The sequence below is a fragment of the Chenopodium quinoa genome, unplaced genomic scaffold (genome assembly GCF_001683475.1).
Source record: "Chenopodium quinoa cultivar QQ74 unplaced genomic scaffold, ASM168347v1, whole genome shotgun sequence".
Classification (NCBI taxonomy): Eukaryota; Viridiplantae; Streptophyta; class Magnoliopsida; order Caryophyllales; family Amaranthaceae; genus Chenopodium; species Chenopodium quinoa.
In genome coordinates, this window is record NW_018743074.1 from 467,592 (window position 1) to 493,715 (window position 26,124).

Below are 26,124 nucleotides of genomic sequence, written 5' to 3' on the forward strand. Positions count from 1 at the left end.
ATATATATATATATATATATATATATATATATATATATATATATATATATATATATATATATATATATAATTCATAATATTTTTATAGATAGTGTTGTCATATGCATCCAATTGAAAATTAATGAGATGTCTAGAAAAAAAAAATCATATCAAATGTAGTAATATAAAAATCAACATTGATGACAAAATCACACAAGAATCAATGTTATTAATGTTTTACTTAATGAAATAGAGTAGTTAATTTTTTTTTTATTTTTTTCTAAAACAAAAAAACAGGTTAGTAAGACTTTGTTCTTTAAATTCGAAACAAGGTAGATTCATATGAAATTTATTTTAACTAGGTCTTGAACTTTTGGTGTGAGTTGTGTGACTGAACTTTTATACATTCCTAATCTTCTTGATTTGTAATTAACATACAAATATTTAATTATAAAAATGTAAAAATTAAAATTTGATATGATCTAAAATTTTCAAGTCTATTACAATTTGATTTTATGAAAATTATATAATAAGTTGCCAAAATAAGATAAAATATTAATTCGTACCCATATATCTACTAATATGAATATTAGAATATAAAAAACAAGTCTTGAAAGGTCCAAAGTTTATTGAACAAATAGCTTTACTTGGAGACACAAAACTCTAACCACCTTTTTTCCCTTTTCCTTTTTCTTTTATTTATCCCCTTAACCATAGTTAGAGAAAAAGAGAGAATAAAAAAAAAAAAAAAAAAAAAAAGGCAAAATCAAACAAAGAGTTAGGGTTTGACTGATAAAAACCCTGAAAATCGCGTGAAAAAAAACGTAAAATTCATCCAAAGAAGAGAGAGAAAGAGGCATCAAGAAAAAGAAAAAAAATTATAAAAAAGAAAAATTAGAAAAAGCACAAATCAGCAGATTCCGACGAGTTCGGACTGTTGAGCCAAAACCCACATCTTCTTCTTTCTTCCGATCTGTGAATTTGGACCCACAAATTTGCCGCCAAAATATACTTTTCTTTTTTTGATTTCTTACCTCATTGATTATTATCATCACACCTTCCAATTTTCCTATAATTGTTGAAATTTATATACTGAAAAAAGGGGAAAAAAAGTGAGTGAAAAAAGTGGGGTATTGGGTATTTTTATTTAAAGAAATTGACACTTGAATTTTCAGAAGTGGGGGCAAAATTTGAAATGAGGGTTTTCTCATTTTGTTGATTAGGATTTCTGGGAATTTTCCCAATTTTTGATTTTTCTTGTTTTTTTTTTGGGGGTTGTTTTAGGGGTTTAATTTTATGCAATCTGGCGGTGGGTCCCAGCACGCCGGTGCCGGCGGGCATGGTCGGAGTCCGGCGTCTGCCGCCGCATCGCCATCGTCATCGTCATCGGCGGCCTCGCAACAGCAGCAGCAGCAGCAGCAACAACAACAGCATTTTGATTCAATTCAGCAGCAACAACAGCAACAGCAAAGACAGGTTAGGGTTTAACGCTTAGCTTGTTATCTTGTAATTCTGGATTTTGGGTTGTTTCTAGATTGGTGGTGTTTTGATTTTTTTCACTCAATTTGTGAGATTAATGGGGTTGATTTGCCAATTTTCGACCTAATATTAGAATTGCCTTAAATGGGGTGTTTTCAATTTTGATTTTTGAGCTGATTTTTGGTTTCTGGGTTTGATAGTTTGAGTAATGTTGGTCAAATTTCAAATGGGTTATGCTCAATTTTGTGATTTATGGTGTTATAATATTAGAGATTTCTAAAATGGGTTATGCTTAATTTTGGTTTTTTAAGAGATGTTTCTTGCTTGACTTTGAAGAATATCACTTGAATTTAACTCAATTTCGTGATTAGTGATGTTGATTTGGTGTATTTTGAATGTTAAGCTGGTTGTTTGTTGTGGGCTGACGTTTTATAACATGTGGTGTAGAAGTGGATATTATAATTATTAATTTTGTAGTTTGTGGATTGACCTGAAAATGTCAATTTTAATGCAGTACGAGGTTTTAAGTGAAATAAACAAAGGTTGGCCAGGTGCTTTCCTACGTTGCTTTATACTTTTCCTTGCCTGGCCACTCTTCTTTAGTCAATTGTGGGTATCTTACTTTACTAAGAATTAGAAGTGGCAGTTGGGTGAGAGTTATTACTTCGAAGTTCGAGCTACTTAAGTACTGGTACTGGTAGTTTGAAGTTGTCTTTTTCTGACTGCAGATTCTCTTAGGTGTTTATTCTTTTTTTTTTTTTTTTCTATCTGTAGCTGAAAATTTATTTGTTTTGTTACTGTTTTATGAGCAAGATTTAATTGGTGAGTGTTGCTAATTGTTTGCTCAAGCTTCATGGTTATTGATATGTGCGCCTGTCTAAATTTTAATTTATTATTTATCTCTGAAATTTTGATTTAGAATCCATATGACTTCGGAGAGGGAGATTGTCTTTTGTAGTTTTTGAGTTGCTGCACTGAAATGTATATCTCGAATCTAGTTTTTCTTTCTTCTACAAAGTTTTAGGATCACCTAAAGGTTCAATTGTTTGGTTTCATCTATATTTGGTTAGAGCCCAAATCGTTTCTGCTTGTCACTGCTCATGTTCAAATAAAAGAACATTAACTTGCCCATATCTGTTGTGTTTGTGTTCCTGGTTTGATGCCCATCCCTTATAACTCTGGTGTTTACTTAGTCACAATCTGTTATAAAGACTTTGATAGTTTGATGTGTTAGGTATATTGGCTTTTGATGTAATTGTGTACTCTTAAAATTGAGCTGCTTTTGTATTTGGTATGAGGTGTCTGGTTTTTCTTTGATTTGCACAACACTGTATGATGTTCTTTGAATTTGGTAGGATAATCCGAGCTCTAACATTGCATACTTACCTTTGTAGTCACTACAACAACAACTGCTACGAAAACCTGAAGGAAATGAAGCCATCCTAGCTTTCCAAGCTGCTGGTTTGCAGGGTGTTATGGGTGGGGCTAATTTCATGGGATCTCCAAGCTCATTGCAATTTTCACAGCAGCAAAGAAAATACCTTGATATGGCTCAGCAACATGGATCTCCTCATTTACGTGAAGAAGGTCAAAATAAGAATCCTGCTCATGAGCAACAAGGTTTAAATCCAGTCCATCAAGCATATATGCAATATGCTATGCAGGCTGCAAAGCAAAAATCTGTTATGGGCATGCAACCTCAAGGGCAAACTAACATGGGAATGGGAAGCCCTTCATCTTCAAAAGACCAGGATATGCGTATGGCAAATATGAGAATGCAGGAGCTTGCTTCAATGCAGGCAACTAACCAGGCCCAGGCAGCTGCATCAAAGAAGTCATCTGAGCCTTTTGGTCGTGTCGAGAAGCAGATAGAACAAGGTCAGCAGGGGGGCTCTGATCAGAGGAATGAGCCAAAGCCCCCTATGATGCAGACTAGTATGGGACATCCTGCTTCTGCTAATATGATGAGGCCTGTACAAAATCCACAGGCTCAGGCAGGGATTCAAAACATGGGAAATAATCAAATGGCTGTTGCGGCTCAGTTACAGGCATGGGCACGGGAACGTAATATCGATTTGTCACAACCTGCAAATGCCAATTTGGTGGCGCAGCTGATGCCATTAATGCAGTCTAGGATGATTTCTCAGCAAAAGTCGAATGAAAGTAATTCACAGCCTTCTCCTGTCCCTATGCAAAGACAGCAGGTTACTTCTCCACCTGCTACTAGTGAAAGTTCACCCCGTGCAAACTCTTCAAGTGAGGTTTCTGGGCAGTCAGGTGCTTCTAGAGCTAGGCAAACAGTTCCACCTGGTCCATTTGGTTCAGCTTCAAATGCTGGTATAGGTAACAGTACTAACAATTTGCCTGCACAGCTCTCTGTACACAGTAGAGATAACCAGGCACCTTCAATGCAATCACCAATGGTGGGAAATGGAATGGCTTCTGTCCAGGCATCACGCCCTTCTATGAACTTGAACCAAGGTTCAGAACATTCTATGAATGTTAAAAATGCAGGAAATGGTCAAGAAGCATTGCAAATGCAGTATCCTAGACAGGTAAACCAGCCATCGTCTCGACCAGCAAGTGCACCAAATGATGGAGGATCAGGAAATAATCTTCCTCTCCCAGCTCAGCCGCCATCCCAGATCTCTCAGCAGCAATCTGGATTCACTAAACAGCAACTTCATGTTCTTAAGGCCCAAATTCTTGCCTTTAGACGCCTAAAGGTTTTAAATCTTTCCATTTACTTCCTTTTTTACTATCTGCTTGATTTTCAGTATTCCTTGTACATTCTGGTGGACCCGTTTCAAGCTTGATTTTTGTCGCTCTGCTATCACCTCCCAATTCTCACTCTCAGACTTTGTGCCCTCTCCTTGTTTGCTTACATTCTGAAGGCAATCATTGGAATATGTTGAAGTGTGTAGGACTAAATCCCTGGTTACTTGGTATATGACACTTTTGTTGACTCTAAAGTTTTCTGTCGTTTTTGGATTTACAAATGACCCATAATATTTGTCCACTACAAAAATAATTGCCAAAAATTCTTGAGAGACCTTAGATTTTGTCATATATTTTTTATGGAATTTTGAGTGCTGTACTTGTAGGGAATGTATTTGTTGGGAGCAGAATTGCAGACTGAAAATCCAATATCTATCTGATCGTATATGAATAAAATTAGTGATTTCATCATTGAACTTTTAAAACCTTGAAATTTCCTTGAACTGAAAATCAATGCGTTATACTTGTTTTGCACGTCAACGATTGTGTTGTGCTCTCTAAAACGTGTTAGGATACAATTAAAGATGTGCCATGTTCATTTCTATTTTATTATTTCTTTTCCTTATATAAAAAGTGTGTCCATTTGAAACTCATTTCTTGTTCATCTTGGTCTCTGTTCAGAAAGGGGAAAGCACTCTTCCCCAAGAATTGCTTCGAGCTATTGCTCCCCCTCCTCTTGAATCACAACCACTGCAGTCTGTTGTCCCTGCTGGTTCTATTAATCAGGATAAGTCCACTGTTAGAAATGCTGATGAAAGTCCAAAGCATGCGGACTCTGGTGAGAAGGCTCCCCAAGCTCCCCCGCCTGCTCTTGCAAAAAATTCCCTCAAAGAGGAGATTTCTACAATTGATGAAAAGGCAACAATCTCAACTAATATGGCAGGTGCAACATCTGTGACTAGAGAGACTTCTTCAGTATTATCTCCTGAGAAGGAGGATCAGCAAGCTGCTCCTGTTATTATTAAAGCTGAACAAGATGTTGAACGCAATTTACAAAAAACTCCTAAAAGAAATGATGTTGGTACGGATAGGGGTAAGGCTATTGCGCCAGTATCTGTTGGTGAAAGTGCACAGGCTAAGAAACCCCTGCAAACAGCTTCATTATCCCAGCCAAAAGATGTCAGCTCAAGTAGAAAATATCATGGTCCTTTATTTGATTTTCCCTGTTTTACTAGAAAGCAAGATTCTCTTGGGTCTGCAGTTATGGGTAATAACAATTTGTCTTTGGCGTACGATATCAAAGATCTTCTTTCTGGAGAAGGAATGGAAGTAATTAATAATAAAAGGGCAGAGAACTTGAGGAAGATTGGTGAGTTACTAGCAGTCAACTTAGAGAGGAAGAGGATCAGGCCAGATCTTGTTGTGCGACTGCAGATTGAAGAAAAGAAGCTTAAACTTTTGAACCTTCAAGCACGTGTAAGGGACCAAGTAGATCATGAGCAGCAGGAGATTATGGCAATGACTGACAGGGAATATAGGAAGTTTGTCCGTATTTGCGAGCGACAACGGTTGGAGCTCTCAAGGCAAGTTCAGGCATCACAGAAAGCTATGAGAGAAAAGCAGCTCAAAGCTATATTTCAATGGCGCAAGAAGCTTCTTGAGGCACATTGGGCCATCCGTGATGCCCGGACAGCTCGCAACCGAGGTGTTGCAAAATATCATGAGAGAATGCTTAGAGAGTTCTCAAAGAGAAAGGATGATGATAGAAATAAAAGGATGGAGGCATTGAAGAATAATGATGTGGAAAGGTATAGGGAAATGCTTCTGGAGCAGCAGACTAGCATTTCAGGTGATGCTGCTGAGAGATATAATGTTCTTTCGACATTTTTGACCCAGACTGAAGAATATCTTCACAAATTGGGGAGCAAAATAACTGCCACCAAAAGCCAGCAAGAGGTTCAAGAGGCTGCTGCTGTTGCTGCGGCTGCTGCTCGATCTCAGGTATGATGACCGAGCTCTAGCTGGTCAAGTCTGGTGTTTGTAAAACCAATATGGGCCTAGAAATTTCCTTGATCCTGTTGTTCACTTGTTCATTTTGCATCTGTTATGCCTTTATTATTTCATGTTTATTTTCTGATTTTTTTTTCAATTTTTTTGTCTGGGGGTGTCTTGGGATAAAGGGCTTATCAGAAGAAGAAGTTAGAGCTGCTGCTGCTTGTGCTGGTGAGGAAGTCATGATCCGAAATCAGTTTTCCGAAATGAATGCACCTAAGGATAGTTCATCAGTGAACAAGTATGCTAACCGTTTTCTTTTTCCATCTTTTTCCATAAGTATATATGTTATGGTTGACTTTTTATATAGTCAAATTAGTTACATTGGATGCCTATATCGCTGCCAGTTTGTTTTAAACTTTTCATGCTATCTGGTCTTTCCTCTAAACTAACCTGTGGCTCTATGCTGGTCTGATAAAAGTCCAATTATTTGGATCTTTTACTTTCTATATTGATGACTGTAGTTTATGAATTGTGTATCTATCATAAGCAACCATCTTTGATAACCTTCTAGAAATTATATAACATAAAACTGCCAACAGGTATTACAGTCTTGCTCATGCTATAAATGAGAGGGTCGTGAGACAGCCTTCGATGTTGAGAGCTGGGACTCTGCGAGATTATCAGCTAGTAAGTTGCATTTCTTTGATCAGTGAAATTCATTTTTAGAGTGTATATTCATGATCTTCTTACCCTTTGGTCACAATTGGTAGGTTGGTCTACAGTGGATGCTTTCTTTGTATAACAACAAGTTGAATGGAATTTTGGCAGATGAAATGGGTCTTGGAAAAACTGTACAGGTAATTTGCACCCTTTCTCATCCCCTTCACCAATAGAAATTGTTCCATGTTTAAGCTGCTGCAATTTTTTTTTATTGGAGTGAGCAAAGTGGAAAGATGTATAAGGAGTGGTTTTAGCAAAAGGGAAAGGAAACTCCCAATCTATTCATGTGGCTGTGCTTTATATTTATATATATATTTCCTTCCTCTACTTCAGTTGAATGGGGTCACCCCAAATGCTGTCTTTTTGATTCCCCCCAACTTCTATCTCAGTCTCCCTATCTTCCTTTCTGGCAATTTGATCCGTTCCACCACCAGTTGCAGCTCAAAGCCACCAGCAACCACTTTCATAGCCTCCCACAACACCACCACCACCATCTTTGCTCTTCGCTTCACAATCCATACCGTTATTAGTCACCTAAAATCGCCTCCCTTTGCCACACTGCTTATGAAAGCTTCTGAAACTAACCCCTAGAGAGAAGTGTGCTGTTTTTTGTTATAGTTTTGGGAACCAAACTTTGTGTAGACGTATGATGTTCTGTTTTTATTTATTTTCTTATTTTTTTAATATAAACTAAAGATAATATAATTAAAATACGTTTCTTGATCTGTTTCCATTCATCTCCTTTGCTGATTTATTTTCTCTAGTCAACCAAACGACCCATAATATACTTTACAGTGCTAAACTTTAGAGATACACTTTTTTTTTTTTTTTTAATTACGTATTCCGTTTTTCAGGTGATGGCATTGATTGCTTACTTGATGGAATTCAAAGGGAATTATGGACCCCATCTAATCATAGTTCCGAATGCTGTTTTGGTGAATTGGAAGGTCTGTGGCTACAGTTCCCTAGTCAGCCAAGTAGTCCATATACTCCACATGTTTCTTGGCCTTTGCTAACTGCATTTTTTTTTTCTCAACAGAGTGAGTTGCATACCTGGCTGCCTTCTGTATCCTGCATTTACTATGTTGGTGCAAAGGACCAAAGAGCCAAATTATTTTCTCAAGTAAGGGTTATTTTCTTTGGTTTTCTGATGTATGTACCAATGTGATAAACGTTCAACGGCTTAACATCCTCTTTCTTTATTTCCCAGGAAGTTTGTGCCATGAAATTTAATGTTCTTGTCACAACCTATGAGTTCATTATGTATGATCGTTCAAAGCTCTCTAAAATTGATTGGAAGTATATCGTGATAGATGAAGCACAGCGAATGAAGGACCGAGAATCAGTTCTAGCACGTGACTTGGACAGATATCGTTGCCAGAGGCGTCTTCTTTTGACAGGGACTCCTTTGCAGGTTTGTTAGAAATTATTACTGGATCTTGTATTCTATCATTTGTGCTGCTCAACTGCTCGAGTTGTGATAATTATTGTCCGTGTTGGTGTCTTAGTGATACTAAGATCAGCATAATAATACTTTGCTAATATTCACATGCTGAATGTTCTTTTTTATTGATTGTTTGGATTTTTCAATGATTAAGCTGGGCCTCTTCAGACTCCTGCAATCTAGTTGTCTAGCTTCTTTTATAGTTAGCATTTGGGTGTCTGTTCATTTGAAGTGTGTTTGCAATACTATCTTGGATTGGAATTTTTAGGATATATCTAAAATAATAGATAGACAGCACCTGCTGCCGAACATAAAATAGTTGAGATTATATTAATGACTGGTGTTTTATATGTGTGTTTTCTCTCATGATGGATTTTTCGATCTTGTAGAATGATTTGAAGGAACTGTGGTCTCTATTAAATTTACTTCTACCTGAAGTATTTGACAATCGCAAAGCATTCCATGACTGGTTTTCTCAACCATTCCAAAAAGAAGGCCCTACCCATAATGCTGAGGATGATTGGCTTGAGACAGAAAAGAAGGTTATCATTATCCATCGACTTCATCAGATTTTGGAGCCATTTATGCTCAGACGCCGTGTTGAAGATGTAGAAGGCTCCCTTCCTGCTAAGGTATGTATCTATCTACTTCTTCGATTATATATCTAATTTCCTTCTCTTGTCTTTCTAACATCCAAATTGGTTGCAGGTGTCATTTGTTTTAAAATGTAAGATGTCTGCTATCCAGAGTTCTATATATGATTGGGTTAAAACTACTGGGACTCTTCGTGTGGATCCTGAGGATGAGAAGCTTAAGGTCCAAAAAAGTCCGTATTACCAGGCTAGAGCTTACAGAACTTTAAATAATAGGTGTATGGAACTCCGGAAACTTTGTAATCATCCATTGCTTAGCTACCCATTTTTTAATGACTTTTCAAAGGATTTTCTTGTGAAGTCATGTGGGAAATTATGGATCTTGGACAGAATTCTTATAAAACTTCACAGAACTGGACACCGGGTGCTCCTCTTTAGTACCATGACCAAGCTTCTTGACATCTTGGAGGAATATTTACAGTGGAGGCGACTCTTGTATAGGCGAATTGATGGAACTACTAGCTTGGAAGACCGGGAATCTGCAATTGTGGACTTTAATGATCCGCAGACTGAGTGCTTTATCTTTTTGCTGAGTATCCGTGCTGCTGGACGAGGTTTAAATTTACAAACTGCTGATACAGTCATTATTTATGATCCTGATCCGAACCCCAAAAACGAGGAACAGGCAGTTGCCAGAGCTCATCGCATAGGACAAAAAAGGGAAGTCAAAGTCATCTACATGGAAGCAGTTGTTGATAAAATACCTAGCCATATAAAGGAGGATGAGTTCAGAACTGGAGGGATGGTTGACTTAGAAGATGATCTTGTGGGAAAGGATCGATATGTGGGTTCGATTGAGAGCCTAATAAGAAATAATATTCAACAATATAAGATTGACATGGCTGATGAAGTAATCAATGCTGGACGTTTTGATCAAAGAACAACACACGAGGAGAGACGAATGACATTAGAAACGCTATTGCATGATGAAGAGAGGTATCAAGAGACTGTTCATGACGTTCCCTCTCTGCAGGAGGTAAATCGATTGATTGCAAGGAGTGAAGAAGAAGTTGAGCTCTTTGATCAGATGGATGAAGAACTTGATTGGATTGAGGAGATGACGAGGTATGATCAGGTACCTGAGTGGCTTCGAGCCAGTACCAAGGAAGTTAATTCAGCCATTTCAGCTTTGTCCAAGAAGCCGTCAAAGGACATATTTAGCGGCAATGCGGAAGTGGAACCAGGTGAAACTGAGAAAAGAAGGGGGCGATATAAGGGGAAGAAAGTTCCTGTGTACACTGAGTTGGATGATGACATTGGAGACTCCTCTGACGCTAGTTCTGAAGACAGAAATGAATATTCTGCTCCTGAAGAGGATGGTGAAGTTGGAGAATATGAAGATGAGGAGGAGGATGCTGCTGAAGACAATAAAGACCAGTCAGAGGAGGATGTTCCTGTTAATGATGGGTTTGATTATCCTCGAGCTAGTGAAAGTACCAGAGCTGGTCATATGGTAGATGAACCTGGATCCCCTGGATCATCATCAGACAGTCGCAGGATCACACGGGCAGTCTCACCCTCTGTATCTTCTCAGAAGTTCGCAACTCTATCAGCTATAGATGCCAGGCCTAGTTCTGGCTCCAAAAAACTGGTATATTTTCCTCCTGTTCCTAAAATCATTTATGTTGTCCCTTTTTTTAAAAATAAATAAATAAAATTATATATATATATATACCAATTCATCTTTTGTTAATGTTCAGCTTGATGAGCTCGAGGAGGGGGAGATTGTTGTTTCTGGAGATTCACATTTGGATATGCAGCAGTCAGGTAGCTGGAATCATGAGCGTGAAGAAGGAGAAGATGAACAGGTGGTGCAGCCCAAAATCAAAAGAAAGCGTAGCATAAGACTTCGGCCAAGGCATACTATTGATAGACCAGAAGAGAGGTATAGTGAAAAGATGTCTCTTCAACGCGGAGATCCATCACAATCTCAATGTTTACCAGATCAAAGGTTTGGAAGTCAATTGAGGATTGATCCAGAGTCCAAAACGTTTGGAGATTCTTCTGCTCTGAAGCAAGATCAATGTGATATGTCTTCAAAAACTCGTAGAAGCTTACCTTCAAGGAGAACCGGAAGTACATCAAAGCTGCATGCCTCTACTCAATCTGGTAGATTGAATAGCTTGTCTAATCCCACCGAAGAAGCATTCGAGAATTCCAGGGACAGTTTTGATGGTAACAAAGATGTGAACACATCCGGAAATTCAAGCTTTGGTGCTAAGATGTCCGACATCATTCAGAGAAGGGTATGTTTTAATTGGTCCACTTTAAAGATAAACGTGCTTACATAAATTCGAATGCGGCTGTTTTCACTCTTAGTCCCCCCCACCCTCTTCCCTCCCCATTTTATTGCAAAATTATATAGCGGACAGCCGGACAATATATTGAAACATGCTAAATTTTATATACTTTAAAAGTGCTTGTGTCCTTACTAAATTCCTAGCAGACATGTGAAGGATTCGTGTGATATTTTTCTAAAGTACAAGTGTATTTAGGTGACTTACCTTAATTACTCCGTATAAGTAATCAGAGTTGGTTATTAATTTCAATCATGCACTAGTTGTTGGTATGCTCTCTAGGTCTAGGGGCTTTAAGATTCTGGTTCTTTTTTTTTTGTTCCATGTCACAATCTTAAACTGAATCTTTTTCTCTGAGTTTCATTTTTGGTTTATGTCACCCGGTCATCTGAAGCACAGCTGTTGTCTAGGTCGTTTACTTTATACTTGGATTTGTCATATATATTTCAGAATTGTTTATCCTTGACACTGTATCTTGCCCATAATCTGCTCTGACCTTGTAATATGGAGAGGACCAAAGTATTGTAATTGACAATTGCATTACCTCTTCTTAAGAATACATTGATTTAGATGCCTGGAAGTAGGTTTTTGGTGATTTTTTTTCCCTTTTGGTGGTTAAGATTGATTTCTTGAAGTTTGTGCAAAAGCATGATTCAATCTTTTGTCCATCTGTAGTGCAAGAATGTGATCGGCAGGGTCCAGAAGAGGATAGACAAGGAAGGCCATGTTGTACCTCTCCTGATAGATTTGTGGAAGAAAACTGAAAGTTCAGGCTATACAAATGGACCAGGAAACAAACTATTGGATTTACGTAAAATAGACCATCGAATTGACAGACTACAGTATAGTGGAGTGATGGAAGTTGTTAATGATGTGCAATTGATGTTGAAAAGTGCAGTGCAGTATTATGGTTTTTCACATGAGGTATGTCTTGTTTGTTATCAATATTAATTATGCTCTTCAGAAGTTCAATCTTTACAACATAAATAAGCTGTATACTTCATATTTGTTTAATTACGATAACTAAAACTGATTTAGCTACACAATTGCTGTGCTCTCTAATGCTCCCATAGGACTTTCTGTCTAGTGTCATTTGTGCACTTGACTAATAATTATCATTGTGGATATCAAAGAATATTATCCGTTGATAGAAATTGGACTATAAAGGGCTGTAAAAAGTCTGATCAATCCTTGTTTGTAAGGTTAAATCTTGTTTGTTAGTAATTCTCTCCTACTGAACTGTCTTTGGCTGAGCTAATGGTTGTAAGCTAATATGAATGCATCTATGTATCTAAATTTCTATCCATCATTCCATCTCTTATTGCGTGAAGAACTCTGGTGCAATTCCAGTTCATTAAATCTGTTGATTTTTATTTTCTTGTTGACAAATATCTAGCATGTATGAAGAATTGGTACAAATGACATTAGCTTATCCAGGGAACGGGCTTCCAGAGCAGTAGAGAATTCTGTCACCAGGGTCAACAATTGCTCTGTTGTCCCTTTGTTTAATCATAAAAAAATTTCTTGTTGTGGGCTTGTTGCATTAACTTGTCTCCTTGTATGAAGAACAACATTTCCTAAAAAACTCTGAAGTTCATTTTGCAGAACAGTGTGTATTTCAAAAAATTTTGTTACTTGAGACTTTTTAGTCTGTTTAAAATAAACTTAGTTCACCCTCCTATTACTCCCTCTCTGAAGAGAAAGGGAGAAAGATGGCATTTTGCATGCTGTTCATATAGTTTCTTAGTTGCTTTCAGCATGTGTAGCAAGTTGATCTTTATATACAGGGCAATAGCTACATCTTTTGTTTATGTGGGATGTAGACTGTTGTTTGTCTGTTTCAAAGTATATCAAAAGAATTATCTTCCTCACTGAAGAGTTGTGTTCGACTTTTTAGATAGCTAGTTGGTAGGATGGAGTTAAATTATGTACTTTGTAGTGGTAATTGAAGAGTGAGCCTGTCCTCATCGTTGATATAACAGGATTATCATATATCAGGATGCTCTAGGATTCTGTTCGAAAGAAATGTGTTGGGTTTAATCGTCTAAGTTTGAGCTCTGCATGTTTCCTAGTATATAGTATTGGAGATAAAGGGTCAAGCTTTTACCCACATGCTACTCTCAAAATAAGGAAAACTTTTGAGCAGTGCATGTTTCCTAGTAGATGGTATTTGAACAAGATATTTAGCTGCGTATGTCCTATTATAATAAAATACTCCACAGATTTTAATACTGCCTATTGTTTGTATGGGCAGGTGAGATGTGAAGCAAGGAAAGTTCATGATCTATTTTTCGACATATTGAAGGGTTCTTTCCCAGATGTTGATTTCCAGGAGGCCAAAAATACTGTGTCTTTCTCTGGTCCACCATCAACTGCAGCTTCTGTTGCTTTGAGATCCACATCTGCATCACAAGGTAGTAATAGAAAGCAAAGATTGATGAATGATGTTGAACGAGGTGATTTGAACCCATCCCCAAGGCAGTCATTGCGAGGTCCCCCTATTATGGCTAATGAAGACTCAAGGATGACGAGATCCCATTTGCCTGTAAAAGAATCGAGGCTCGGCAGCAGTAGCATTCGAGACCAAGATGACTCTCCCCTGCTGACTCACCCAGGAGACTTGGTTGTATGCAAGAAAAAGAGGAAGGACAGGGAAAAGCCTGCGGCTGTGAATACAAGATCTGGGTCCACAGGACCTGTCTCTCCTCCAAGCATGGGACGAAGTAGTATAAGGAGCCCTGGTTCAGTGTCAACCCCAAGGGATAGTCGAGCAGGTGGGCAGCAGCAGATGTGGTCCAATCAGTCGTCCCAACAGGTTAATGGCAGCGGTAGTAGTGGTGGAACGATTGGATGGGCCAACCCTGTAAAGAGATTGAGGACAGATGCAGGAAAGAGGAGACCGAGCATTATGTGATTGAAACATTATATTACATTTGAAGTATGATGATGTTTAAAGAAAATTCCTTTGCCCTTAATGTGTAAGCAGGTATAGGGTAACTAGTAGATCTGTACAAGTACAGTTAGGCTTTTAGGCTTTACCCCGCTCCCTCTAATTTTTTCTTAGTGTTTTTCCTCCTTTTGCTAAGCATATACTTCCTTTTCGTTGTCATATAATTCGAGCATCATTGCCGCCATTGTATATCTGGTGCTCTGTCCTGTGAATGTTATGTTCTCATAGCACTATAGTCTCCTCTCTGGCTCTCTGTTAATGTTATTTAGTTTGCGTTGTGGCGCACATTAGCTATCATTCGGCAATGCTGTATCAGTGTCACTTTTAATATACAGAGTAATTGATCACACCTTATTTTTGAGTTTGCCATGACTGCCAAATTGGTATTTTATTTTATTTGTTTTATTTTTTTCGGGAACCTGACTACCAAATTGTTTAATACTCATATTTTTAACAACTTTCACATGGATCTTAGAATGATCTGAAAATTACAGTTTCACACCATAACTTGATACATCGTCGGACATGGTTGCTCGTAATAAATTTCTTTATAGGAAGAAAAGACTTCATTAATAAGATAGTCAAAACGGCATTTACAAACATTCCTAAGAAATCTAAAATTCCAACACAAGTACATAACATCTTAGAACTAATTACATCGCAAATTCGATCAACAATCATCTTAATAAAAAAAACGTTATAGAAAGTAATACAATCTGTGAGTTAGCATTAATTCGACCTGAAATAAAAAATTAAAAAAAGTCACAAAAAGCGATACAATTTGTGAGTTAGCATTAATTTAACTTAAAATCCACTTATGCATAGTCGTAATAATTTTAGACATATAAATTCGCACCATGGTATTTTAGTTGGACTACAATGTGATAATTATAGATTTCAAACTAATTTTAAAATTCGCACCATGGTATTCGCACGAGTGACTTTTTTTTGTTAATTTTTAAAATTGGTCTTGTTTGTTTATTTAATAAAACAAAACAAATGTACGGTAAATGAACCTTTTGAAAACAATGGAAGATGATTGTAATTTGATAAAAATGAAAGCAGAGAATTTAGCCTTTTAGGTAAGGTGCAACCCACTTGAAGTGAAGAGATTTAAGAAATTCCCCCAACTGAACTCTATGAGATTTGATACCTAGACCGTAGGAATCTGAGGAGGAAAACAAGTACACTACCAGCAAATCGGACCTCGAACAATTAGAAATCTAAACAATTGTGCGTGAATATTAAATAGACAGAGCGTACATTTATTTACAAAGACAGATTGAACAAATTAAAGGAACTTGGGGACAGTCACTTCCCCCCCAACAAATAATTCCCAACAGACAGTCTTTACATTAGTGTTGGGGATTGATTCAACCAGACCTACTTGATAGATAATGTACAGATACAGTAAATTCAATGAGATGAACTGAGTACATGCAACTACGGATCTGCTTCACCCACCATTGCTTCATCACTCGAAGCATATTCATCCTCGCTCAGCTCCTCATCGCTACTCTTTTCTTCTGGAGCAGCTCCTGCATCTTCTGGCTTTGCATACTTCTCACAGTATTCTGTAAAATAACATACATACCACGCAAGATCCCATCATGATCTAGTGACTCGATAATATAATCAGGATTGGGATTATTTAGCCATTTAGGCATCTACTGACTTTCTGTATGACATTCTTCCCTTTTCTGAATACTTAAGACTCTCATTTGATAGTCTTAAAAATCACACAATAAGTACAACTGTACAAACAATTCAAAACAATACAAATGTCATTTTATCTTTCTAGTAGATTTCCTAAGTTCCTAAAAAGATTGTAGAATACTGTCACCCATGAGTTTAAACAGGTAACGAGCTTGAAGACAAGGAGATAGGAAAATATGGCACATTTTATCTCATGATTCAAGTGGTACTAGATAAAAAAAAACCTTGCTTATTTCAGCGGTGATTACAGTGACAGGGAAAGGAGAGAACTTTCTTATAATAACAAGGAACATTTCCAAGATATGAATGGTATAATCCATACCACCGTCATAAGCTAGTCTTCCATGAAAACCTTTTACACTATACATGCAGCAAGAATACATTCTTCAACTAAAAAAACAGAATTAATAATAAATCAGTACCCAAATTGACTAAATATAAAGCAAATTTTCTATAACAAAGTTTCTGAAAATTATAGGCCACTTTATAGATTTAGTTAACTCCTGAGTTTTCCCATGCTAATATTGATAATATCTTCACTAAAAGTTCCAAAGAAAATTACATTGTGGTACAATGAAAAAGTTAAAAATACAGATAGTGAAGCATATTCATGGAATTTCACCTCAACACCCTAAAGAAATCCACAACCAAATAACTGAATGTATAGAGATCAGTGAGGAATAATCGGTGAGTTGAGAAGTTTTTCTGCTTTGTTTTAGATTGACATTTCGAAGTATCCAGCCACTCAAATAACTGGGCTTGCAATCCTCTTGATGATGATTTAATTGCATTGCTAATACAATCATTTATCAAACTTCACCCAAATACTTGTTTTGTTCATTTCTATATTTCTTATTTTCCAGTCTATGACAGGTCTCTTCCCCCAACTTACAAGTCATATTTACTACTCTCTTCCACCTCTTAGCTAACCCATCTAAAGATTAAAGTGGGAAAGGAAGTACAGGAAAATATTAGAATGCCAAATTCAAGTAAGCTTCATAAGCCTTACCTCCAAACCCAAAGAATAATTAGCTCTCTTCCATCCATATAGCTTCCTAAAGGCCTTCCTAAAACTACTACAATAATTCCCTAAGGAGAAAGTCAAAATGAGACGAAATTATGGATGATAGACCCCGCCAAGGGAGAAATCCTAATTTCAATCTCAGCTAGTAATCACTAACTGAAGCTATAACAAGATTCTTTGCAATAAAATGCAAAATAAGACAATTCAAAAGAAAGCATGTTGAGTTGTTGACTCAATATAGAAAGGCTTCTAGGCTAGGGATCTAGAATAATAAGAAGCTCCACAGAAGCATCCTGATACTGAAAGATTCTATTCCAAAAGTACAACTGCCTTTCAGACAATCACCCTCTCACTACTACGCTACTCGTCAATAACATGGCCTCCCCTCCCCACAACTTTTTTTCCAAAGAAATGATAAAATCTAAGATAAGAGTCCAACATAAGGGATCTGCCAGTCTATTATCTTCTATGACAATTAATATGACATGATTAAATCACATGACAATACGTGAGGGTGCTTGATAACCTAAAGCTCGTTTGCTTAAACAGGTTCCTGACACAAGTCATCAAGATCAAGAAAGATAAAGTTCTAACTTGAAATGAATATAGTTTTCTTAGACCTTAGGAATGTATGTAGCATGACAGAAGATGAATGTAGTGTGCTTAACATGAAGGAATATCGGAAAACCATACATAAATTTATGAAGAATTAGATAAGGAAATGAAACCAGCAAAGGGAACCCATGTCAACCACCATAATTGCAGCCAAAAAAAAAAAAAATTCATTACAGTTTATACCTTTAACTCTTTGGTCATACGCAGCTCGATCTCGCATCATCAGAGCAGCAGCCTCTCCATTAAGGGGGTCTGAAGGGTTGGGGTACAACAGAAGCTGTGGGAGGAACACCTCAAAAACATTTACCAAATCTGGGAAACATGAACATAAGCATGTCAGAACAACTCCTTTAACCAGCAACAAATTATGAACTCATTGAACAATCATAAAATACACTAAAAGGGATCTCTGCATTACCAAACATCGGACTCCAAGTCTGATTAATGACATCAAGACAGACTGAACCTGACCTGAATATACAAAGTGCCCCCACAAAACAGTGAGCTATATATTATTCAAACAACTAAGCACCAGGCAGCTAAGTACGCGAAAATAGAGCAATATACAATATGCCACAAACTTACATCTCGTCAACATTGGGATGGTATATCTTGTTTATAAACCCTATAGATGGAGATTTGTATGGGTAAGCATCTGGAAGCTCAACCCTAATCCTCCACACACCTCCATGATACGGACCTAAAATAATCCAATTTCAAAAACCATAACTAATCCAATCAAATTACAAATTACCAACATATATGCTGCTTTAATTTTCATAATGGAGAAAGGGGAATACTCAACAATATATAGCTATATCGTATGTATCTGTATACCATACTAATTCACAAGCCACTGAAACAGATTCCCCCCTGAACACATCTGAGACTTAATTAATGAATAAATGGTCACATTGGAGATGTAAATAAAAGTCTTATATATTGTAAATCAATTGTCACATCCATAAGAAGTAAGATCTTTAATAATCAAACACAAACTATTGGGTGCGGGCAAGCCGATATACACAAAACCATATGCACAACAAACTAATAGGGCTACTTCTTGCATCAAAAAAAAAAAAAAAAAAAGGCCTACTCCAAATCCAGGCCTAAAGTAAGAGCTAGTGACCTAGTGTGAATGCAGAGGATTTCAAGATAAATTGTAAAGGAATTTTCTCCAAGATAGTATCAATCAAGATTAACCCTTTACATAAATCATTGAAAATTGAATATATACTTATGTAATAAATCATATACAAAATTGTAAATTCATAGCTGAATATAAACAAGAAAATCATCCAAAAAAAGGAACCAATTCTAAATATAGCTAAATTGTTATAAGAAGTTCCCCAAAATACCAATGATCAACAAAAGGTCAAAGTGATAAAAATTATCAGTAATAAGTAAATACCCAAAAAAAATCATCAAACAAAATAGCAAGCAATTTCTTCACATACCAAAAACAAAAAAAAAATAATTACCCAATGCAGAAAAAAATAAATAATAAACCAAACAAAATAGAGATTAAAACAGTAGATAATTACTTTCGGCGGGCCCGTGAAATTCCACATAGAATTCTTGCATACCATCATTAATCATCTCCACTTTGTAATCACTCATCATCCTAATTTCACAAAATCAATCAATTAATCACCATATACAAAATAAATTAAAGCTAAATTCTTTAGAAAGTGAACAAAACAAACAAATAAACAAGCTTAATAATAATAATAATAATAATAATAATAATAATAATAATAATAATAATAATAATAATAATAATAATAATAATAATAATAATAATAATAATAATAATAATAATAATAATAATAATAATAATAATAATAATAAGAAGAAGAAGAGAAAAATTAGAAAATTCACAGTTTCATCAAGTCCATCTCTCGTCGTTTACTTGGGGAAGACATGGTTGCTCCTTTTTTGCAGTAATCAAATTGAGGGTTTTCTGAGTTTTAGAGAGAGAAAGAGAGGTGTTAGATAGAAGCAAAGAATGGGAGGTCTGCAAACAACAACAATGGTTGAAGAAGATACAAGAAACAAACAAAGAAAGAAGAAAAGTAGGAGTATTACCAAATGAGGGCCTATTTTCTTAATGCAAATAGTATTACAGTATTATTTTTTTCATTTAGTATTAATAAATATTTGGTTAAATTAATTAGATTAATATTTGGTTAAAATAATCTTGAAAAAATAGATGGCTTGCATTTTGAAGATTCTCTCTTTTCATTTTTTGACACCTATCACTATTGTCAGAGTTTCTTTCTCTGACTAAACTACAGAATTTTCCGAGATTGGTAGTACTAGTATTAATCCTGAATCTTATCTGTATGATTACTATAATTAGATATTGAGTTAATGGATTTATTCACTATCACTAGTTTATGGGGATTACTCACTTTTGTTATACTGTATATCGTCTAGAATTAATAATCACATTATTTTAACCGGATATAGTTTCTTTTATATGGACATAATAATTAGATCAAGCTTTATTTGAGAATTCAACATTTTAATCCACGTTAGTAATTAATTATTACAAAGATTTATGATATGTGGATGTTAATTAGGTTAAGTGATTCCTAGCAATTATTTTGGTGAATGGTGCATAAGATTTTTTTATTTAAGCATCATGTGGACATAATGATATCACCGTTGCAATTATAGGCTTGGTGTTATGTTGCTTTCCATTTCAATATTATCTCTGTTTGTTTTCCTTTTTCTTTCAAGGGGAAGAATACAAACTAATTTTCATTCATCAAAACAATATGAGGCACAAATGTTATGAATAAGACAATAATGTATGCCCACTTAAGATAGAACGTTTTATTTATCACTTTGACATATACCCAACTTGTCTTTCTACAACCTTTATCCTTTACTCTTAGAGAAAATCTTACGTGAACCTGGTCCACGATAATATTATTGTGGACCTAAGGTTTATATACACGCTATTGACATTATATTGAATATAGTGACTCTAATTTTAATATAATAACCTCGTATTTAACATAGTAACCTTTATTAAAACTTGTACGACCTTTAATGTTATTGTGAACCTCAAGTACGACGTTATGTTGAACATAGTGATTCTAATTTTAACATAGTGACCCTAATTTTAACACGGTGACATTTATTATTCATATTGACCCGTATAAATAAAATAAAATAAAAAGAAAATAAAAAACCTCTTATAGATTTTATAATATCACAATGACTTTTATTTCAGCATAATAATAACCTTTATTTTGATATTGTGACCCTTATTTTTTTATTAATAAAACAATCATAGTGTCTCTAATCAGGGTCGTCCCAACCTTTTTGGAGGCCTTGTGCAAATATGGAGTGTATAATTTGGTACTTGAATTATCTCTACTCAACTTATTTTTATACCAAAAAATAAAATTGTTGTTTTTTCCCCCACTTAAAAATTCAAATATATAAATGCTGTAATTATCAAAATGAAATATAAAGGATTTAATCATTTACTATGGCAGAAAACAAAATGCATGAATAGTTGTGAAAATAGTAAATATTAAATTAAATTAAATAGGTGTTAATTACATTTTGACAAAAATATTGAAAATTTAGCTGGTCGGATCCGATCCCGCTGCCTTCAGCAGTAAGCTTGAGAGCATTAACCACTAGGCCACAATTAGTAAGCTTGCAGCATATATTATTTATTCATATTTACTTTTGAGGCCCCAACCAAATTCGGTCCCTGGGGAGCCGCGCAGTCTGTACGGCCCTGTCTCTAATATTAGTAGTCCACAATAAATTAGCATGAACTAGGTTTATTTAAGAAGTTATATTACTCTTATATAATTTTCGAGAAAATACAAGTTTATTTTCATAAGAAACAAAAAAAAATGTTTATTTAGTGTCATTTTTGTAAATAAATGAGATGGTTCTAGGCATTAAGTAGGACTCTCAAGTCCTTTTGGCATGATTTTAAAAAACGTTTATCTAGTGTCATTTTTGTAAAATAAACGATTACAAGTATGGCATGGTGAAGGATGAAAAAGGCATGAATGAGATGGTTTCGGGCACTAAGAACTCTCAAGGCCCTTTGGGAACCCTGGAATTACCAAGATCCATAATCTTGCCGCGTTAAAAAATGATCTATCGAAGCCAAATTTGAAGGCTTATATACTACACGAAATCGGAGCAATTTCAAAAGGTTTTGGGACCTAGTCTAAAAATTTCATATAATAATATGAGATGCATCTCGGGGTCATATAAGGTTGTTAGGCCCATATACGGGTCATTAATCAGTTACATAAAGGCCCCATTGGAGTTTTTAGTCAATACTGACTTGTACTCCCTCCGTCCTATAATACTTGACACGGTTACCATTTCCGTCCGTCTCAAATGAAAGAAATGGTGTCCTTCAAATAAGTGTATTATTCCGGTAGAGGGTTCGGAATTAATTAGAAAGCTAATTATTCAGTGAGGTCAAGTGATCGGAATGCCTAGTTGGAGGCCGCTTCCGATCAGTAATATTAATGCATAATTAATATTAAATCTTAATCTTGACTGAACTCTTTGGGTCACACCCAATCGTGTAACCGAATCGAAACGACGAATTAATCCGAAGGATTAAATGAGTCAATAGAGTATTTACGAACAAAGACGTCGGATTTCGGGCTTAGAGTGTCGTAAGTCAAGTCGAAGTTAGGAATCAACGAGACGGAAAAATCGACCAAACGACGAGTCATTGCTAAGCAAAGATGGCTAGCATGGCTGGTCGCACTTACTAGGCAAGCTAGCAGCCAGCCCCGCACCATTGCAAGGCTAGCAAAAGCAAATGTTCGGTGAGCCTCGCGCATGGTCGCAGCAGCTAGCTAGGCGCAGCCTAGCACAGGCATCGCAGCAGCTAGCTGGGCACAGCCTAGCAAAAGCAACGCAGCAGCAACAGCCCACATTGCGTGCGTGCATGCAGGCTAGCTGGTAGGCGCCAGCGAGGCTGCCTTGGCTGCCAAAGCAGGCCGCTAGCTAGCGTGTGCTTGTTGGCTTGGTTTGTTGAGAGTTTGCTTGGGGAGCAAGGGGTGGATGGTCCCCCCATGTGGTCCTCACCTAACCACTTGCTCTCCCCTTGCCACATGTCGTTTGGTAATTCATTTGGAAATTTAATTTAATTTGTAATTAAATTAAATTCCATTTTTCATTTTTTCCAACTCTCCCACATTGATGGGAGATTAGATTTCAAGGGCTCATTTCCCCCCTATAAATACCAATCATTTGGCATTGGGAAAGGGCACTTGAGTTGTGAACTTTAAGGGATCTCCAAGAAGAGAAAACCTTTGTTCTAATACTCTAAGTTATTTTTGGCCTAGCCCCAACTAAGCTTCGGGGTAAGGGCCGACTCGGTTCGGGGAGTGAGGGTGTTAGCCGTCGGAGGTTCTCGCATTTGAGGGACTCTACGCTTTCAAGTTCGAGCTCTAAGTGAGAGCGAAGCACGCTTCAAGGGTAATGATTCTTTCTCTCTCTTCTTGTTAATCATGTGATTATGGTTTTAATACATTCTTAGTTACTTTAATTTTTACGCGGATTTTGGGCGAGTTTCCTTCCGCGTGATGTTGGACATCACGAAACCTAACACCAAAATACTTGACATGTTACTAAATATGGAATGAGACCACTAATAAAAAAATATTTTCCTATACTCTCTTTGGACCACTATAGACACCTGATTGTGTCTCCTCAAAAACCAAACCTAGTGATGAGTACCTTTCACGTCTTTGATTATCGAGTTAGGTGAAAGAGTTGAAGAGTCTCGTGAATTCCCTTTAGCCTTGACCATTTCTAGTCTTTCCTTAAATGTTTTAAACCAAAATCATTCATTTCGTGTCCTCTTTATAAAACGTCCAAACTAGTCTATTTTGGTCCATGATTCTGGTCCAATTATTGTGTAGTTGGTTGGGGCTTGAAAAGAGTTTTCCAACGATATATTATAAGCCCAAATCTGACTTATAACGAAGAAGTTATGACCAAAATACTAAACCGAGCCCGAACCAAGCCTTACCTGCGACCCAATGACCATGTGGAGGGTCCATTAACCTTAACCTCATTCCTAAACCAATTAGGATTTATTACAAGCTTCTAGAATCCATTAGGATTTATAATTAGCTTCTAGAATCCTCTAAAATGTTCTAATTTATCCTGTTTTTGAAAAGATTAAGATTTAAGAATTTTACATCGAATAAAACATCTGTTTTTTTTAATGATCCTAATCCCGGTCAAAATATAATACGTACAGATATTCAGTTAGCCCAATCCGATTGGGAATAGAATTCCGTATGGATTAATCTTTCAAAAACCATCATTGAGCGACAGCACCATCGCGCCACGATGGAATCTGTTTTACTTTGAGTTGATTTCTGACTCTTTTCTGATCGTTTCGACTCTTTTTTTCCTTATAAATAAAGGTCATTTCACCCCGTTTTCAATCATCAACAAGCTTGATCACCAACAATCATCATCTAATCCCTTCTCTAATACTTTCTCTCTCTCGTGATTCTTTTCTTAGCCTAGCCTAAACCTGTCCTTATACATCCTTGATGCTTTTCCCTAAGCAAACACCATACGTCCATACCTCCATCACGAGCTTCAAATACTCCTAGCCAATCTCGAAGTTGTTTTCGACCTCAAGGTGAAAAGTTGATAGTTCTGAGGGTTTGGTCCCAAATCTATATTTCAATTCTTATTTGGTTTATTTGATTTAATCTTTCTTGAAGTTACTAACGTGTGTATTGTTTTGATAGAAAGAGGTACGAGGCATCAAAGTAAGTAATTCGATTACTTAATTATTCTTTTGGTATAGAAATCATGATTAAAATCTTATCTTAATTCCTAGTATCATGTTAGGATGTTTTTATGATTTTTAGTATCATGATTAGGATGTTTATTTTAATTGATAGAATCATGTTTAGGATAATGCTTTGATCTTTATTTATTAGTGACATGCTAGGGTTTGTTATTAATCTGTTTACTATCATGCCTAGGATCTTACTAATCATGTTTTGATGATTTTTATTATGATGATGATTGTTGTGTCAATTTATTACATTGCTTGATTATTCATGATTGATTGTTGTTGCTTGATCACGTCCTTTCTTGCAGGTTTAATGGGAATTTGTACTTGAAATCACGCCTAATAAGATAATTAATAATTTGATTTAGGCTAATATGATTTTAATTCAAGTGATCACCAATAGTAGATTTATTTGTGCATTAATAATCAACCAATGTATATTAAACAGGTTTAGGGCTAACTTGTTGTATGTATGTTGATCGGAAAGAATATATGAATATCATAAGAATTAAGTAGAGGCCGATTTAAGGCGGGTTCAATCTCTTTTAAGTTGGATTTGTACCATCATCCCCGAATATTCAGTCATGGTTCCGGACCACTATAGAGTTAGTGATCTCTATGATCGTGAATGGGGTGTAACCTTTACAGCCGTGAACGGTTTACAAGTTCCTAAAACTTGTTGGTGACTCTTTTATCTCTAGCTTCCTTCCCTTTGGACGCCACCATGCCTAAAAGCATGATCACAGTGGGGCTTAAAGTTGAGTTTTGAAAAATTCCCTACAACCACAAACCCCAAAACCCAATTAAATCCTACAATTTCTCTCTCTTCACTACCCCCACCTCCCCCACCTTTTGTTTCTTACAATATAAAAATACAAAAGAGAATCCTTTATATGATAAATAAATGTTTTAAATTGACCCACTTGTAGTTTTCTTTAACTACGTGTCCACCCCAACGTCCCAAGTATTATGGGACGGAGGGAGTACGAAAACAGCCATATTGACAATTAAAAGACAAAGAGGATGGTTCCACGTACCCAAATGGACACGGGAGTGTATTGGGATCTATGAGAAACATCTCGGCAAATTTTTTTTCCAAGTAAAAAAAAAGTCAAAATTTATCCAAATTGAAGGCTATAATCCACGATTTTGGACCAATTTCACAGGTTCTAGGACTTGGTGTTGAAAAATCTCGAAATTCTAGGGGATATATCCCGGGGTCATATAATATTGTTTGGAACCATATATGATCATTATATATTGTCATAAATGTCCGTGGTGACTTTTAGTTAATGAAATTGACGTAAGTTGTAATCGGGTAACACTACTAGAAAACAACCCATTTCCGACAAATCGATTCCGACGGACGAGTAATTCCGTCGAAAAATTCGATTTTTCCGACGGATTTATATTCTGTCGGTAATTTCAGACGAATTCAAATAATCCGTCGGAATATAAATCCGTCAAAGTTTATATATTTTCAGACGCAATATTCCGTCATAAATTAAAATTTCCGACGGAATATAAATCCGTGAGAAATTTCCGACGTAAATTCTCCGTTGGAATATAAATTTTTTTTAAAAAAAAATTAAGTTTCTCATACTTTAAATCTCACGCCTCTCATTCCTCTCTTTAAAAAAACAAAACCCTCTCTTCTCTTTCTCTCTCCTCTTCTCTTCTCTCTCCTCCTCTCCTCAGATTTCAC

The 26,124-nt window shown here is 36.3% G+C and overlaps 2 protein-coding genes across 2 annotated transcripts; one reads left to right on the forward strand and one right to left on the reverse strand.

The window, feature by feature from the left end:
• Positions 1–701: 701 nt before the first annotated feature.
• On the forward strand, positions 702–14,596 carry LOC110731554 (ATP-dependent helicase BRM-like). Its single transcript, XM_021911412.1, has 14 exons — positions 702–1,455; positions 2,853–4,184; positions 4,858–6,177; positions 6,357–6,469; positions 6,771–6,858; positions 6,942–7,028; positions 7,746–7,838; positions 7,931–8,014; positions 8,102–8,305; positions 8,725–8,967; positions 9,044–10,579; positions 10,689–11,234; positions 11,961–12,209; positions 13,540–14,596. Exons 1-14 carry the CDS (start codon positions 1,276–1,278, stop codon positions 14,197–14,199), a joined length of 6,735 nt encoding a protein of 2,244 aa, XP_021767104.1. The 5' UTR covers positions 702–1,275; the 3' UTR covers positions 14,200–14,596.
• An 808-nt stretch (positions 14,597–15,404) lies between these two features.
• Positions 15,405–19,863, reverse strand: LOC110731555 (ubiquitin-conjugating enzyme E2 4-like). The gene is made up of 7 exons (XM_021911413.1): positions 19,679–19,863; positions 19,472–19,553; positions 19,135–19,214; positions 18,176–18,290; positions 18,009–18,061; positions 17,774–17,902; positions 15,405–15,809 (listed from the first exon to the last, which is right to left on the reverse strand). The coding sequence occupies exons 2-7, from the start codon at positions 19,513–19,515 to the stop codon at positions 15,679–15,681; spliced, it is 552 nt and encodes a 183-aa protein (XP_021767105.1). The 5' UTR covers positions 19,516–19,553; positions 19,679–19,863; the 3' UTR covers positions 15,405–15,678.
• Between the last annotated feature and the right edge of the window lie 6,261 nt (positions 19,864–26,124).